Below are 14,538 nucleotides of genomic sequence, written 5' to 3'. Positions count from 1 at the left end.
CAACACTGTTCCATGATACCAGGCTCCATGGATCCGGCCCCGCCACCAGGTTCTTAAGCTTCCCCTCCCAGACCAGGTCCCAGGTAAGGGGATCCCTAATCCAGGCGAGGCTTCTTAATCTCAAAGACCCCAATTCAAAGAAGGGGTGGACCCTTCCGGGACTTGTTGCCCCAAATAACACAGCTGCCTGGGCCACTAAAAAGACCTTGGTGATTGTCGGAAGAGACCTTTTTAAGAAAAGGTGCCACAAACTCCTGGATAATCCGGAGTTTGGTTGACAAAAGATATCAGAACTTAATCTGAGAGACACGTTTTACTTTTGTAGCTCCGATTCTACTAGAACTAAGAATAGCCCAGTTGTTTGTTAGTATCTTGAGGTGTAATATGAGATGCTAACGGGACTTTTTCTTCTGCAAATTGTATGCTCACGAGTGACCTGAACCTCTCCTTGTTTTCTGCTCCAGTGATCGACCCAGAAGTAGCTCTGAAGGCTTGCCAGGAAGTTCTTCTCAAGGTCAAGCTGCAGAACAGGGAAGTGCCTGAACAGCAACAAGTTGACAACAAGCGACAACAGGAGGATCAACAACAACAACAACAACACTTCACAGAGTCAACGGAGGGCTCCGGTCCACAGTGGCACGTCAGCCCGGACAGCAGCTCCATCAAAGAAGAAGACGAAGAAGAAGAAGACGAGGAGGAGGAAGGAGAAAAACAAGGCTCACCTCCTTCAGCCAGGCCGGAGTCTTCTTCGCTGCTGTCGGCAGCATCACCGTCGTCGTCTAAGCAGTCGTGGCTGCTGCGCCTGTTCGAGTCCAAGCTGTTTGACGTCTCCATGGCGATCTCCTACCTGTACAAGTCAAAGGAGCCGGGGGTGCAGGCCTACATCGGGAACCGGCTCTTCAGCTTCCCCGACAGCGAGGTGGACTTCTACCTGCCGCAGCTGCTCAACATGTACGTGCACATGGACACCGAAGTGGGCGACGCCATCAGACCGTACCTGGTGAGTCCATAACCGTTGTATCTGCTCAGGTGTCTGGCTCAGTTTAGTTCTTCATGTAAGTTACAGAAGCTTGTTACCAATGTCTCCATGAAATACTCCCATCCTGGAGCCAGACTCCCCTCCAAGCCAGACCTTGGAGGGGAGTTGGTCTGGTCCTTTTTAAAAGAAACATTAACAACCACAACCATTTGGAGGTTTCGCTTTTGGGCAATCAGGTGGCCGGAAAACCCGGTGCCTCTGGCGTGCTGACAAATGTAGGCTCTTGAGACTAAAGGGCCGATCACAACGAGACGCGTTGCAACAGGTGCGGCCGCTTAAAAAAACGCCTCCTGGTCAAAGCGAGCCTGTGGAGCAGGGGTGCGTCCGCAACCAGGTGATCAAATGTAAATAACGGTGGAAAAATGTATTAAATGTAGACGTGGAGCTGTTATTGTTGCTTTGCTTTTGGAAGAGCAACCGCATCTACCGGCATCAAAACAGGAAGTCAGTGGTAAAGTAGTAAAGCCCGCCTCTTTGTCGGATTTGATTGGCTGCCACGGGTTAAGTGTGACACTGACGAGCGGTGCGGCTCCACGCAAGTTGAAAATATTTTGACTTTTATGCGCTTCTAGGAACCACCTGCAGAACGCGGTACAAGAGTAGTACCAAAAGGTAGTAGCAAAGGACAACAATGTTTTTTGGCAGGTGCCACGTTTCTAGTGATCGGACCCTTAGAATGTCTCTGGTGGTTTATCAGCACCACCTTCAATACCAGCTCAACAGACGGGGATCGGTCAGCCAGAAAGACTACAACTTCTCAAGAGTGGAAGGAGTTCAAGAAGACCACGGAGAAGGACTTTCAGTTGGCCTCTAGAAGTTCTGACAAACCATCAGATGACTCCAAAGGAAGAGGTAGGATCTTGATCCGGCTGATCTGCTGATCCTGAGAGCGGATAGTGTCGTACGGTGGAAAGACCACATTTAGGGACTCCTGAACCCGATAGATCCTCCGTGGAGGACGCATAATCAGAGGACTGAAGGACAGAAGCGTTGTCCATCTCACCGGTGGAGGTCACTGAGGTAGTTAAAAGTAGTTCTGATAGTGGTTTTATTCCTTTTAAAACAGGGTCTAAAGATGCACCCCTGCACCCTAAACCTAAATCATGCTACCGATGAGGAGGCTCTGGTTGATGGTCCCCAGATTAGTGGCCCTTGCAAATATGAAACTTTACTGTAAAAATAAACTCGTTTGCAGCCTCAGCTCCACCGACGATCCACCTCTTTGACCATTTTTAGTTAGTTTTACATTGTCACAGATGGCGATAGCATCTCTTCAAAGACCCTCTGGGTGACGTCACGGAGACCACATCCATGTTTTATACAGTCTATGGTTCTACGGGGACAACATACTGGAGGGGTTGTATATCCCTGGTGGTCTGCTTTCCTTAAGATCTACCAGGACAAGGCTGAGGCCCCTGGTCTAGAGATCTTGAGGATGTGCTATTCTGTATATGGACACTTGATCTAAAGTCTTTAGTTTTTGTCTCTCAGATCCACCGCTGCAGAGGCGGTATAACCTTCTCCCTGCTGACGGCGTGGTTGTTGGGAGCTTACTCCTCCGACATGCACATCTCCACCCAGCGTCACTCCAGAGGCACCAAACTCCGAAAACTCATCTTGTCCGACGAACTCAAACCTTCAGCTCCTCCGCCGGACGCTCGCGGAGCTGTTTCGGCCTCGGTCTCCAACGGCCCGTCGTCGTCCTCGCCGTCGCACCGCCGCTGTCACCGGAGGCACAACAGCAGCAACACGGACTCCGCCTCCTCATTCTCTGCGGCCGGCGGCCCCTCCCCCGACAGCCCCGCACCGGGGGAGGGGGAAGTGTTTGTTTCACCGTCCCGGAGGACCCACCAGAGATCCAAGTCAGACGCCACCACGGCGAGCAGCGGACCCGGCTCCGGCCTCCGACGGACAGGAAGTAACCCCAAAGTAGAGGCTGTCCATGAGGAGGTAAAGTCTTTTATTTTGTTATTGATCTCATTGTTGTGGTGACACCAAGAAGGGATCGGTTGTTTATTGTAACGACACTGATTCATTTGGTCTTTGAGGCTGAGACCAAGTTCAGTATTCAAGAATAAAGTCTGCTTTATAAACCTGATAAAACACAAACGTTAACGTTAACATAAAGACACATTTTGTGATAAATAAATAAATAAATTGTACAGCTTAAATTTCAACAGAAACTTGTAAATAATGGTGAATTCTGAACAATAATCAATACATTTCAAATAAATCACATAAAACAAAGCATTTTTAAACATTGAGAAATATTTCAGTCAGATGAGATATTTATTGCTGCAGTTTACTATTCATTTCTATTCAAAATGTTTAAATGTTAAATGTTTTCATCTGTAAAAATATTTTAAAAAGGTATTTTTACATTTTAAACACCACACATGTCTGTGTGTGTTTCACGTTCAGCACATTCACATGACGGTGAGATGTGTTCAAAGAGACTTGAACACACTACTGAACGGGTCTGACAACGTTTTTCTTCCTGATCTCATCTCATCATTCCTTTGTTTTCTTTCTGTCACGTTTTTTATGACGTCACTTCTGTCAGAAACCTGTTCTGACGTTTGTTCTTTACACGTGATGAGAAACTTGAGTTCTCAGCGTTCATCACCTGTTCAAACACAGAAAACACATAAAACATCTGTTTGAACACATAAAACATCTGTTTGAACACATAGAACATCTGTTTAAACACAGAACATCTGTTTGAACACAGAAAACATCTGTTTAAACACATAGAACATCTGTTTGAACACAGAAAACATCTGTTTAAACACAGAAAACATCTGTTTGAACACATAAAACATCTGTTTGAACACAGAAAACATCTGTTTAAACACAGAAAACATCTGTTTGAACACATAAAACATCTGTTTGAACACATAAAACATCTGTTTAAACACAGAAAACATCTGTTCGAACACATAAAACATCTGTTTGAACACATAAAACTAAACACAGAAAACATCTGTTTAAACACAGAAAACATCTGTTTGAACACATAAAACATCTGTTTGAACACATAGAACATCTGTTTGAACACATAAAACATCTGTTTAAACACAGAAAACATCTGTTTGAACACAGAACATCTGTTTGAACACATAAAACATCTGTTTAAACACAGAAAACATCTGTTTGAACACAGAACATCTGTTTGAACACAGAAAACATCTGTTTAAACACAGAAAACATCTGTTTGAACACAGAACATCTGTTTGAACACAGAAAACATCTGTTTAAACACAGAAAACAAGATGGCGACGGCCAAAAGCGTGTTGCAGCTCTGAGCTTCATCTCCTGGACTTGATGATTATTTATTTTTCATTTTCTCCGCTCGTGTCTTCTCTACTTCCCGTCTCTCAGCCGGACCGTCTGCGTCCTCAGAGGGAGCTCGTGAAGTCTCTGCTCTGCATCGGGAAGCGTTTGGCGACGCTGCCAACCAAAGAGCAGAAGACCCAGCGGCTGATCTCGGAGCTGTCGCTGCTCAACCACAAGCTGCCGGCACGAGTCTGGCTGCCCACCGCCGAGCGGCAGCACCACGTCTGCCGGGTCCCCCACACTCAGGCCGTGGTGCTCAACTCCAAAGACAAGGTGAGGCCTTCAATGACAGCCAGTTATTCCCAGAGTTTCACACCACTTTCATCTCTCTGGGTCCAGCACATAGACGGGTCCGGGACGTAGTTAGCCTAGCTTAGCATAAAGACTAGAAGCCGGTTGAAACTGTGAGCCTAGCTTAGCATAAAGACTAGAAGCAGGCAGAAACTGTTAGCGTAGCTCCATCAAAAGAGACAAAATGTATAACTCACATTCCCAAAAACCCCAACAGAAGAACAATAGCTAGCATGCTAACGTCCTCCTCAGGCTCCGTACATCATCTACGTGGAGGTGTTGGAGTGTGAGAGCTTCGAGACGTCTCCGGTTCCCATCCGGATCCCGGAGACGAGGATCCACTCGGCTCGCTCCGCGGAGAACCTGGACTGCGGCGGCGGCGTCACCGCGGCTAACGCTAACGCTAACTGTGGCAGCGGGATGACGTCAGAGCACCGAGCGGGAAGCTTCTCCACCGTCCCGAACTACGACAACGACGACGAGGCGTGGGCCACCGACGACATCGGACAGCTGCAGGTGGAGGTGAGAACGTAGTATGTATGTATATATATATATATATGTGTGTATATATATAAATATATATACATATATATATATATTGATGTGTGTGTGTTACAGGTGGAGACTCAGACCAGCAGCTCTGATAACATCAGTCAGTTTTCAGTCGACAGCATCACAAGTCTGGAGAGCAAAGAGCCGGTTTTCATCGCCGCCGGAGACATCAGGTAAATATATAAATACACAGTATATATATATATATATATATATACACACACATATATATATATTATATCACACACACACTGCAACATTTCTGATCAAAAGTATTATTGGTTTTATATTATAAATACAAACAAGTTTAATTAAAGTCAAGACTAAAACTCTGAAACTAGCAGGTGGAGGAAGTACTTCACTTAAATAGAAGTAGTACTGCTTTAGTGTAGAAATACCATTTAAGTGTCGGCATCAAAATATAGTTAAAGAAGAACCAAGAGTAGAGTTAGTCATTGAGCAGATAATGAATATACATATTGATGACTTTCATGTGTAACATTATTAAGTTATGTTTAATTATCTGTAGTGAGTCGTAGATACATGTAGTGCAGTAGAAAGTACAACGTCTACTTTCTAGAAGTATACAGTCATACTCAAAAGTCAAGTAAAAGTACCTGAACAATTGTACTTAAGTACAGTAGTTGAGTAAATGTATTAAGTTCATTTTTCACGATCATTTCCGCCGATGTTGTTCTGTCGGTTCTCCGTCTGTTTGGGTTCTCCAGACGTCGTCTGTCGGAGAACCTCGCTCACACGCCGACGACGTTCAGGAGAGACCCAGAAGACCCGTCAGCTGTGGCCCTCAAGGAACCCTGGGAGGAGAAAGTCAGGTGAGTCCAGAAGAACCGGACCACAGAAGAACCGGACCACTGTATACAATGTATATATAATGTATATATGATATTATATCACACATTATATTATTATTATAATGTATATATAGAAATACATATATTTATATGGCTAAATATAAAATATATATATATATATATATATATATATATATATATATATATATATATATAGATGTATGAATACACACATGTATACATGTGTACTTGTGTGTTTCCCTGCAGGAGGATCAGGGAAGGTTCTCCTTACGGTCACCTGCTGAACTGGCGTTTGCTGTCCGTCATCGTGAAGTGTGGAGACGACCTGAGACAAGAGCTGCTGGCCTATCAGGTCCTCCGACAGCTGCAGGTAACCACTCACCTGCAGCAGCAGCAGCAGTAGTAGTACTGCGACTTCAGGATCAGGTAGTACCGGGAAGTATTTCCTCTAGAAGATGAAGGATTTGTCTCGTAGCTTTTATCCACTATATGAAATATGATGTGATATGAACGTGTCATTTAGGTCCAAACCGTTTGTGTTTGTGTGTGGATCAGCTGACCTGCTTGTGTTTCAGTGCATCTGGCAGCAGGAGAGAGTTCCTCTGTGGATCAAACCCTACAAGATCCTGGTGATGTCATCAGACAGCGGCATGATCGAACCGGTGCTGAACGCCGTGTCTCTGCACCAGGTACAAGTACTGCAAGTACTGCCAGTACTACGAGTACTACGAGTACCTCTGCACCAGGTACAAGTACTGCAAGTACTGCCAGTACTACGAGTACTACGAGTACCTCTGCACCAGGTACAAGTACTGCAAGTACTGCCAGTACTACGAGTACCTCTGCACCAGGTGCAAGTACTACGAGTACTACGAGTACTCAGAGTACTACGAGTACCTCTGCACCAGGTACAAGTCCAAGTACTATGAGTACTCAGAGTACCTCTGCACCAGGTACAAGTACTGCAAGTGCTGTGAGTACTACGAGTACTACAAGTACTACGAGTACTCAGAGTACCTCTGCACCAGGTACAAGTACTGCAAGTACTACGAGTACTACGAGTACCTCTGCACCAGGTATCAAGTACATCAACATGTACATGTACTCGGAGTACTTCAGTACCAGGTAACCAAAACAAGTAGCTTCAGTACTTCAGTACTGTGTTGTACTCTCTGAGGTGGGCGTCGCTGCGTTTCCTCCCTCAGGTGCGTAAACAGAGTCAGCTGTCGCTGCTCGACTACTTCCTGCAGGAACACGGCAGCTTCACCACCGAAGCGTTCCTCACCGCGCAGAGGAACTTCGTCCAGAGCTGCGCCGGGTACAGTCTCATCTGTTACCTGCTGCAGGTGAAAGACAGGTGAGACACACACACACACACACACACACACACACACACACACACACACAGTCCTTGTGCTGAGCTAGGCTAACAGTCTTTGTGCTAAGCTAGGCTAACGGTCCTGTAGCTCCCTCTTACCATCTCACCGATGTGTGCAGACATAACGGGAACATCCTGCTGGACTCTGAAGGTCACATCATCCACATCGACTTCGGCTTCATCCTCTCAAGTTCTCCTCGGAACCTCGGCTTCGAGACGTCCGCCTTCAAACTCACCTCGGAGTTTGTGGATGTGAGTCAATGTGACGTCTTCTCAGTGTTGGCGGGTCTGATGGTGATGGTGAAGATGATGGTGATGAGATGGTGGTGATGTTTCAGGTGATGGGCGGTCTGGACGGCGACATGTTTATCTACTACAAGATGTTGATGCTTCAGGGTCTCATCGCTGCAAGGAAGCACATGGAGAAGGTTCTTCAGATCGTGGAGATCATGCAGCAAGGTGAGCGACGCACGATACTAACTGTAGTATACCGAGACAGACAATAGCAATAATGCAGAATACTATGACTTTTTTTGACATACTATACTATGACTTTTTTTAACTTTTTTTGACACACAATACTATGACTTTTTTGTACTTTTTGTGACATACTATATTATGACTTTTTTTGACATACAATACTATGACTTTTTTTTCTTCGACATACAATACTATGACTTTTTGACATACTATACTATGACTTTTTTGTACTTTTTTTTGACATACAATACTATGACTTTTTTTGACATACTATACTCTGACTTTTTTTTTTACATACAATACTATGACTTTTTTTTGACATACTATACTATGACTTTTTTAAACTTTTTTTGACATACAAAAAAAGTATACTATGACTTTTTTAAACTTTTTTTTGACATACAAAAAAAGTATACTATGACTTTTTTTGACAATACTATGAGTTTTATGACATACTATACTATGACTTTTTTGTACTTTTTTTGACATACAATACTATGACTTTTTTGTACTTTTTTTGACATACAATACTATGACTTTCTTGTACTTTTTTTGACATACCATACTATGACTTTTTTTTCTTTGACATACTATACTATGACTTTTTTTGACTTTTTTTGACATACAATACTATGACTTTTTTTTGACATACTATACTATGACTTTTTTTTTTGACATACAATACTATGACTTTTTTTTGACATACTATACTATGACTTTTTTTTGACACAATACTATGACTTTTTTTACATACAATATTATGACTTTTTTTAACTTTTTTTTAACATACAATACTATGACTTTTTTTCGACATACAATACTATGACTTTTTCTACTTTAATTTTACATACAATACTATGACTTTTTTGACTTTTTGTAACATACTATACTATGACTTTTTTACATTAAATACTATGACTTTTTTTACTTTAATTTTACTTGCAATACTATGACTTTTTTAACTTTTTTTTTTACATACAATACTATGACTTTTTTAACTTTTTTTTTTACATACAATACTATGACTTTTTTTTACATTAAATACTATGACTTTTTTTTACTTTAATTTTACATACAATACTATGACATTTTTTTACTTTTTTTTTTACATACTATACTATGACTTTTTTGTACTTTTTTTGACATACTATACTATGACTTTTTTTTCTTCGACATGCAATACTATGACTTTTTGACATACTATACTCTGACTTTTTTGTACTTTTTTTGACACAATACTATGACTTTTTTTTTACTTTTTTTTTACATACAATACTATGACTTTTTTTAACTTTTTTTTTTTTACATACAATACTATGACTTTTTCTGACACGTTTCTTGACATATTTTCCTTTGTTATTGAATAAAGTTCTTAGGTAATAAACCACGAGAGGTCGTGATTTACAGTCATTTTAAACAGTTTAAACATTTTAAATCAGCGATCTTTGATCCAACCCTTGATATTTGGAGAATCAACATAAATCACTTCCTTCATTGGCTTTTTGCTTTTCATAAAGCGATTTCCTCATCTCCTGATCTCCTTGTTCTTTTCCTCCTGAGCTCCTTGTTCTCCTCCTGACCTCCTTGTCTTCCTCCTCCTGATCTCCTTGTTCTCTTCCTGACCTCCTTGTCCTCCTCCAGGTTCCCACCTCCCCTGCTTCCACGGCTCCAGCACCATCCGTGGTCTGAAGGAGCGTTTCCACATGTCTCTGACGGAGGAGCAGCTGCAGCTGCTGGTGGAGCAGCTGGTGGACGGGTCCATGAGGTCCATCACCACCAAACTCTACGACTCCTTCCAGTACGTCACCAACGGCATCATGTGACCGACGGCGTCATGTGACCGACGGCATCATGTGACCTTCGACTCACGCTGATGTTCGTCTTTGTTTGGCTTCAGAGAGCTTCTTCTGGTCTCTCGTTGGTCTCTGAAGCTCCTCACACGTTTGTTTTGAATGTGATGAGATGATCAGCTGATCTCTGATGTGTCGTGTGTGACGTTCACTGGCAGCTGGGAAAGTACAGCGTCTGGGACTTTTCCAGGTTGTTTCTTTTTTCCTGTGAAAAACATTGAAACAGAAACACTGAACGGACTTCTGGTTCATCCTTTAATGTGTTATTAAACACATCTTCTGATGGATTCTACTGGACTCTATTGTGAACCAGCTCAGCTGTCCTTCAAGTCATAGCGTGATCATCGATGAGTTCATTTCTCCAGTTAAGCTTTGAAAGGTACAGTTTCACATTTGTGAAGGTTTATTTGGATTTTCAGCTGCTGATCAGACAAACGAATCCTAAAATTGCAGTAAATTCTGCTCATAATGTAACTGAACAGAACCGCTCATAAGACCTACAATGATTCATCATTCTAACATGCGTTTACTGCTGGTGACACTAATCAACAACCAACAGTTAAATCCTCAGAAAAGCATCTATACCACCAAACTTACATCTTAAAATTCCACTGAATGTGATTTAAGTTTGACAGCAGCTTGAATATTTGATTATAAAACAAACGTACGATAAAGAAGAAAAGCAGTTTGACGGTCGGTTCCATCGTCTGTCTGTTTGTTCTTAGAGAACAGAACAGTGAGAACTTGTTTTCTTTGCGTTCGTCTTCTCATAGAGTTCCTTGATGTTTTTCACCAGACATTTATCACAACTGTCTCCGAAGACATTTGAGTTGATCTTGAAAGCTTGTTCCTGTAGAGGACTTTGAGGAAGTGACATATTTAGAAGACATCGTCTCCTCGTCAGACCGACGGGCCGAATCTCCCGTTAGCCTCAGCTGTACTTCAAGCATGCTAAGTATTAGCACGTCAACTTGCTAACTGTGAGCGTGCATGCTAACGTTGGTGTGCTAAATGCTAATACCCGTTTCTCCGGGCTGCATGTAGGCAACCACTCATTGTACCTGTTTAAAAACACTTCTACAGACATGAATCATTTTTATTTGTTTACGTTGGATCGGCTAATAAACTCGTTTGATGTCGTTGAAGCAGATTTGTTGGCTCACTTTAACACAATTCGCTAAACGTCCGCGTGATGATAAAAGCGGCTAACGTAGCATTAGCTTGCCGTCGTCAACGTTTTGGAATCCAAAAACAAAAGTTTGGTTTTAGTACGAGAACGATGTTTATCTGCATTGTTTTCATGTGAAGTTGAGATTTAATGGACCTGTTTATTGTGCAGCCTTCTTACATTTTATGATATTTTAAGACTTTTTAAAACAGGATTATAATTTTCCCAAAACTTTTCCAGCGTGACGGGTGTCTGGTGAAAAAGCTAAAAAACTATTTAAATTCAACGTGTCGACTCATCACTTTATTTAATCTGCATGTTGTTTTCTCTAAATCATTTTATTTGTATTGTTTGTGTAGATTCATTTGAAGAAAAGGTCCGAGTTGAATTTCAGAAGAAACTTTTGCTTGATTTTGTTGTTGAGTTTCAGTTTACGACAACAAACAAACTCTCCAGTGTTGAATCAAAGGAACACTTACAGACACTCACTACTTGACTGATTTCTCTTTTTAAATCAAAATTGCAACAGATTTATGCCAGAAGACGTTCCACTGGCTGGATATCTGTTTGACTCTGAGCTGAATGACTGATATCTGCATATTTAATGATCTCCTCCCTGATTGGCCCTTTAGAGATACATTCCTGTCATTAACTCCGGCCAATCAGGAGAAGCGGCTGATTGAATCTCTAAATGTTTTATTCATGAGATCAGTTTCCTGAATATGTGAATGTTTTTGTTTTTTTTAATATAACGGTCGACTAAAACTTTTTTTTCTCAGTATTGACGAGGAAATGTCTTCTTGTTTGTACTTTAAACACTTATAGTGATGTTGTGACTAATGTCGCTAACACTTTCTACGGCTTTATCCCAGTTTATTACACCTGTTTTTACATACTACGGAGGTTTTTATCCTTCGAGAAGTGAGATCAAGTATTTTTTTGTACTTGAAATTGCTCTTTAGATTAAAAAACGTACGTTTTAGAGGATTCAAGACATTAGCTAGTGCTACCTTAACTGTTGGATTAGTTAGCAACAAGCTACCTGCTCGTTCCTTTATTGTAAATACAACTTCAGCTACAACCATATAAGACGTAAAAGAACAGAAGCTAGCTAGCTAACCAGAAGGTTAATTAGCGAGACAATTACTCCACATTTATAACTACAATTGTATTAAAATGAGCCAAAATGACCAAAAACTACGAAAAAAACAACCTTGTTACAGCTAGTTAATATTTAGCTTGTTAGCAATAACTCGCCTGCTACCAATTGTCACATAAACTTCTACGTTTTCTACAATCTGCTCATATGTGTACAGAAATATAAAAAATGTATAGTATTACATTAGACTGAGGAAAAAGAACATGAAATCATACTTGGCTAGCGATGATTTTAACTGAGTCATTGTCATGCTAATATTTAATAACAAACAACAGCGCCTTTAAAACAACTTTTTTACTGAAAGTTTAATGATACCTACTAGCTAGCTAACTGTTTTATAAGAGCAGTGACTTTTGTACTAACTACAGTCTTAAGCAGCAACAATAAAATATATTATTCTAACATCATTCAATCAGTATTCTCAGACTGTTCTTGTTAGCCATTAGCTTGACAATGACTCAGCTAAAATCATTGCTAGCTTAATTTTTTTCCTCCACAATCTAATGTAATATCTCTTCTTCTGCCAGGATAATAATTATGATTTATGTTTTATAAATTATTAGAAGAGCTGAGGCTTGCAGCTAACAAGCACAAGAGTGGAGATGAGCAATGGCAAGCTAGCTAGCTAGTGACAAACCTGAACACTAACAAGCTAGCTTCAAAATAAAAATCACAGTTGCGCTATTTACAGTTATATCTTATTTACTACTTTACTTTCAGATTTTATGCATTCGATTTGACTTTATATTTTCTACTAACAAAAGGAACGACCAGTTAGCGTTCACGCATTTCAAAAAATACTGAACCAGATTTCATAAAAGCTCCTCGCTGGGATAAAGCCGGTATTTGGTGTTTTCGTCATTAACATCTGTACAGTTGTTTTTGTGTGTTTTGACCACTAATGAAGGAGAAGCACAGATCTGTTATTGTAAAAGCAGCGTCATGTTACCGTCTTCTAACCCGTTAGCCCGCTACCCGTTAGCCTGCTACCCGTTAGCCCGCTACTTTATACGCCGCCGCGTTTGAGAAAGATGCAGCTGTGACTAAAGTTTACCAGATAAGCAACTTAAATAGCAAATACTGTTTCCTGTTCTTGTCATTTGTGAATATGTACGTATGTAAATGAGTTCGTTCTCCTGTGAGAAAAGAAACAGATGCCTTGAGATGTACAGAAGGTACAAACTCTTATCAATGCAACCGGAGGAACGAAGAGGTTTCAAAGTGCTTTTATATCTGACGGTTGACCGTCAGGGACGAGTTTTTAGACCTTAAAACGTCTTCCTCTCCAGACGGGAATCAGGTTTATTAATATTTACAAGTTAATTAAAGTCACGTTGTGATAATAAGAAACATTTATGATGGAATTCAACGTGCAGAAGTATCTCCCGATGTTTCGTCTCTTATTTCTTTGTTGAAATAAAAAGGCAGATAAAGGACAACATCTTTGTTTTGTGGTGAGTCTGGAGAGGAAAAGCTTTTTGTTTGTTGAAACTTGTCCCTGCTACTAAAAACCTTTCATTGCCTTCTTTCCTTCTTCATCAGCTTCGAACACGTTCAACAATTTCTATGTGAAAAACTCTTAAAGTGCATTTATCCTGAATGAAAATGTGTTTTCTGTCTTTTGTGAACGATTCCTGTTTTTAACTTTAGTACGAAACATTTCACACTAAATCCGTTAAAGCAGCAGGAGGCTCCATGTTGTGTTAAATGAGAAACGATGCTAACGATGCTAACGATGAGACAAACTGAAGAAAAAACAACCGACATGAAAACATTTTGGAGTTCAGTGTGATTTCTAAAGTTTTATTGATCGTTTCATAATGAATAAATATAATGAAATCACTTTAAATTAGATTAAATGTAATGTGATCCATTCAGAGGTTTAAATTCTACGTCTCTCGTTTCTATTAAACATAATTATCACCAAAAACGGAATCTGATTAATCTGTTTTAAATATGTGAATAAATTACTAATTTGAATTTACCAAAGACAAATTACCTCATAAATCATAATTAGAAGGTAATTATTAAAAATCTTTTGTCTTGTGGTTAATGAAATAAAATCACATTTTTACTTGAGATATTAATTCATAATAATTATGAGATTTCATTATGAATTAAAAATCTGATAAACAAGATATTTGCTCATTTATGAGACATTTTCAATTAATTTAAATCTTAATTTGATGTTAAAAATCTTCAATATGAAATAATTATTTTAGGGTCACACAGGTTTTTCAAACTAAAACATTTTAATTTCAGAATAAGATTAAATGTCATGAGATAAATATCTGGTTATTACACATTTGTCTTCATAATTATGAGACAAACATTTTGTGATTACGAGATATTTTAAATTAATCAATTAATTCACAAAGATTCTTTCAGACTTGAATATAAAACTTATTTATGTAATTGTTTTATTTTGTTGTTATTCTGAGACACAAATATT

At 40.1% G+C, this 14,538-nt stretch overlaps 1 protein-coding gene across 1 annotated transcript in view; it reads left to right on the top strand.

Moving 5' to 3' along the window:
* Window positions 1-14,016, top strand: part of LOC137871541 (phosphatidylinositol 4-kinase beta-like) — a 21,072-nt gene extending 7,056 nt beyond the window's left edge. Inside the window, exons 3-14 of the mRNA XM_068709390.1 lie at window positions 465-1,000; window positions 2,531-2,989; window positions 4,421-4,648; window positions 4,919-5,188; window positions 5,285-5,391; window positions 5,947-6,051; window positions 6,298-6,421; window positions 6,627-6,740; window positions 7,257-7,408; window positions 7,549-7,681; window positions 7,768-7,888; window positions 9,551-14,016. Coding sequence (XP_068565491.1) covers window positions 465-1,000; window positions 2,531-2,989; window positions 4,421-4,648; window positions 4,919-5,188; window positions 5,285-5,391; window positions 5,947-6,051; window positions 6,298-6,421; window positions 6,627-6,740; window positions 7,257-7,408; window positions 7,549-7,681; window positions 7,768-7,888; window positions 9,551-9,732 — 2,531 coding nt within the window. The 3' untranslated portion in view covers window positions 9,733-14,016. The remainder of the gene's footprint in view (window positions 1-464; window positions 1,001-2,530; window positions 2,990-4,420; window positions 4,649-4,918; window positions 5,189-5,284; window positions 5,392-5,946; window positions 6,052-6,297; window positions 6,422-6,626; window positions 6,741-7,256; window positions 7,409-7,548; window positions 7,682-7,767; window positions 7,889-9,550) is intronic.
* Window positions 14,017-14,538: the final 522 nt, after the last annotated feature.

This window comes from Cebidichthys violaceus, unplaced genomic scaffold (genome assembly GCF_023349555.1).
Source record: "Cebidichthys violaceus isolate CVI_PGR_0920_01 unplaced genomic scaffold, fCebVio1.0.p SCAF_146, whole genome shotgun sequence".
NCBI lineage: Eukaryota > Metazoa > Chordata > Actinopteri > Perciformes > Stichaeidae > Cebidichthys > Cebidichthys violaceus.
The sequence above is the reverse complement of the archived record's forward strand: the minus strand, read 5'-3'. Positions and strand labels throughout refer to the sequence as shown.